The sequence below is a fragment of the Schistosoma mansoni genome, chromosome W (assembly GCF_000237925.1).
Source record: "Schistosoma mansoni strain Puerto Rico chromosome W, complete genome".
Taxonomy (NCBI): Eukaryota; Metazoa; Platyhelminthes; class Trematoda; order Strigeidida; family Schistosomatidae; genus Schistosoma; species Schistosoma mansoni.
Genome location: NC_031502.1, coordinates 57389399 through 57393182, shown reverse-complemented (window position 1 = coordinate 57393182; position 3784 = coordinate 57389399). Strand labels below are relative to the sequence as shown.

General features: G+C 35.2%; 1 protein-coding gene across 1 annotated transcript in view; it reads right to left on the bottom strand.

Moving 5' to 3' along the window:
- Nucleotides 1-3515, bottom strand: part of Smp_017020 (homeobox protein vsx-1-related) — a gene marked incomplete at both ends in the record, with an annotated part of 12805 nt that extends 9290 nt beyond the window's left edge. The window contains one exon of the mRNA XM_018790285.1: nucleotides 3352-3515. Within this exon, the coding sequence (XP_018655644.1) occupies nucleotides 3352-3515 (164 nt within the window). The remainder of the gene's footprint in view (nucleotides 1-3351) is intronic.
- Between the last annotated feature and the right edge of the window lie 269 nt (nucleotides 3516-3784).

Below are 3784 nucleotides of genomic sequence, written 5' to 3'. Positions count from 1 at the left end.
ACGCACAGTATGCACATATGCTAATTAGAGACTGACCAGTTTCAGTCCTAAAACATCAATGGGAAGATTCAAACAAACAATACTAAATGAATTTAATAGTTAACAATGTTTTAATTATATCTGCATTAAAATGGATTAACTATTTAAACACTATATACAGATATGTCGATTTCTCGCTGCCTTTCATAAACAACTCCTAAACATACACAAGGGAACAACCAATATCCTCAAATAAAACACGAAGAAAACCAACTCAGTCAAACTTGATGGAGAAACTCTAGAATAAGTGGAAACTTTCTTGGATTTGGACAGTATTATCGATGAACAAGGAGGATTCGATGAAGATATGAAGGTAAGGATTAGCAAAGTAAGTGCAGCATTCCTTCAATTGAAGAACATATGGAACTCAAAACAACTGTCTGTCAACCAATACCAAAGTCAGAGTCTTCAACACGAACGTGAAGGCAATCAGTTCTACTGTACGGAGCTCAAACTTCCAGAACTACTACAACCGTCATCAAAAATGTACAAGTATTCATAAACAGTTGTCTACTCAAGATACTCTATGTACGTTGTTGGCCGGATAGCATCAGAAACAGTCTATTGTGAGAGAGAACAAACCACCTTCCAACTGAAGAGGAAATTAGGAAAAGATGTTGTAGGTGTGGATAGGACAAAGATTGTGGAAACCATCAAATTACATTATGAGACAAGCACTAAATTGGAATCGTGAAGGGAAACAGAAAAGTGGAAGATCAAGGAATACATTGTGTCGGGAATTGCAAGCAGACATGTAAAGGATGAATAGGAACTGGAAAGAACTGTTTAGGAAGTTGTTGGATGTATAATGCTGGTGGATGGTCTATGCTTCTTTGTGAGGGATAACAGAGGCATGTAATAAATTTCTAAATAGTTGATGATTAGATCCTCATATGCATATACGAAATTATTAAACCAGTTAAGGCAGTTTATGAATCAATGATAACAGTGGAATAGATTACATAACTAAACATAGCTAGTAATTGTAAGCAAAGACGGATAGTGACTAGCAGTGGAATCTAGGACGCGTGTTTTGTCCTATTTGGGACTCTTCAACTGGATGTACCTACACCTCAGAGTTGATGTTCACTCTGAGAATGGAACCCAGTACCTTTCGCTTCAAACGCCATCGCTTTATCAACTCAGCTACTGATTCCTGATAGCCAATCGCTTGTGCAATGGGGTTAAGTTTAAATTCACTTGGTATGCAGGTACATCCAGCTAACGAGTCCCAAATAGGACGAAGCGTGCGTCAAACTGGATTCCACCGCTAGTCACTATCCAGCTTTGCTTACCATGCTTGTGAATTAAGGCTATATCGAGGCAATAAACACAGTATGCACATATACTAATAAAAGATTGATCAATTGCAGCCCTAAACATCATTGGGAAGATTCAAACAAACAATACCAAGTGATAACTAGTAATTAGCATTATACCGTTTGTGATGTTTAATTATTATTAACCACTAAATCTAGAAGAACCTTACTTATAAAGATAATGGTATTGTGAGTTATTTAGACTAGTGGTCAAACACTTCAACAGTTCGTATGATATCTTTACTATGTCACTTTTAAACTGTCTCACCCATCAGCTGTTATCAACATAAGTGATATATGGCATAACTAATTCAGTTAATGCAGTTTCTTAAACTTTTCAAAATCTCCATTTTACTCCGGACTAAATGGTAAACGGACTCCACTACACAGGAGGAATGTTTGCAAAATATTTGTGATTAAATACATCAATATATTTTTTAACTTTGTCACCTTCAAAGACTATATTATAAACGTTATATGACATTCATCATTGACTGACCGTATTTGGAAACAAGAGATAGTTGTTTTTTCATAGTCTGAAGCTCCTTAGTAGTACACAGAACGAACCCTTTTGAATCTTTAGCTCTCTCTCTTTGCTAGCACCCCACCACTAGACCACTAGGTGTATAACCACGACTTAATACGAGATCAAGCCCAGAACATTCATTTCACACGGTGAACATGATACATTTGAAGTAATAAATCAGGATTCAGTAGTTAAATTTTCTCGACTGTGATATGATTTTGTGATATTGTGCAATCATTATCAAATGTTTGTGGCATATGCCAGTTACTTTACACTATAATTGAGATGATTCAAAATTTGGATATCTTAACACTAGACGTGATAATTGATAGTTCTTAACTGTATCTAAACAATGAATGTCTAACTTCAACTAATTCACGAAATTCAGTGACACATCCACCAATGTCTTCAGTGAGTTATTCCCTCACAACAGACCTGGTTGACCTCCACTGTTCACTGCTTCTCACTAGAACTCCAGGAAATACCTCTTGAAGCCATTTACTAGTGAGCATATGATTATTATCAGAATGGGTTTTGTGGGCGGGATCGTGGATGTGCACTGCTGAGGCGTCCCACAGTAGGACGGAACGGCCATCCAGTGCTTCCAGGTTTTCCATGGTAGTCTAGCTTCAGTTGACTCATGATCTCAACTATATAAAGTTATTAAAATCACCACAAAACCCCCTTCTGATTTATAAATAAGTTTGAAACCTACCGGAAAGTCTTTACTAACGACATCTACATATTTAAGGAATAAATTATGATAGACGATTGACTTACCTATGTCTTCTTCTTTTGCTTGATTTAACACTATTGTTATTATTACTGTTATCATCATCATCATCATTGAAGCTATCACCATCCTCATCATCATTATCGTTACCACCACCATTTTCGTCATCGCCGTCATCACTATTGGTTTTCAACAATACATTATCCCGATTTATATAATTTGTCAGTATTTCTGTTTTATTAGATGATGATAGATGACTTGATGCATTGCTGCTTTTTCTATGTATAAAACCAGTAGAATTTGATTTTCTAGATTTAGTTTTATACTCACGTATACCAGTATTACTACTGAGATTACTTTTATGTTTATAAGTAGTAGTGCTACTGGTATTATTATCGTTAGTAGTAGTAATAGTAGAATGATCATTATTAATTCTGGAAATGATATCAGTAGTAGAAGCAGTGATCGAATCAACAGGACTTGTATCGACTGATTTATTTGTCAACTTAACAAGATTATCTGAAGCATTATAATTCAATGAAAATGAAGACTGTGAATAAGTACAATCATGTAGTGTATTACTTTGTCTATTATTAACTTCTGTACAATTATATGGTAGATTCCTGTAGGAATTATCACAAGTATAAGGGTTATATTGCTTTTCTAATGATTGATTGTTTAGTATATTAAGTGAAGGGAACAAATATGGCATGGAAATAGATGATGGTAGTAACATCGGAGATGATAATGCATTATTTTCATATACTGGTTTATTTTGTGATGAATGATTAGCGAATTCTGCATTGTAATTACAAGCATCAGCAACTGATGTAAAGGATGGTTGAACAGAAGCATTGATAGGACTGTCAGTTTTGATATTGAAAAGAGTTTCTGTCATAAAAAAGGTAGTAAAATGAAGAAAAAGATAAACCCATCTTTTATTTCAGTAAAAAACAAAATTTCAAATTCACTTGGTATTGTTTGTTTGGGAAGATTCAAACAAACAATACTAAGTGAATTCAAACTTCACCCCATTGTACAAGCAAGTGGCTATCAGGAATCAGTAGCTGAGTGGATAACGCGATGGAGTTTGAAGCGAAATTTACTGGGTTCGAGTCCTAGAATGAACATGAACTCTGAGATGCAGGTACATCCAGCTGACGAGTC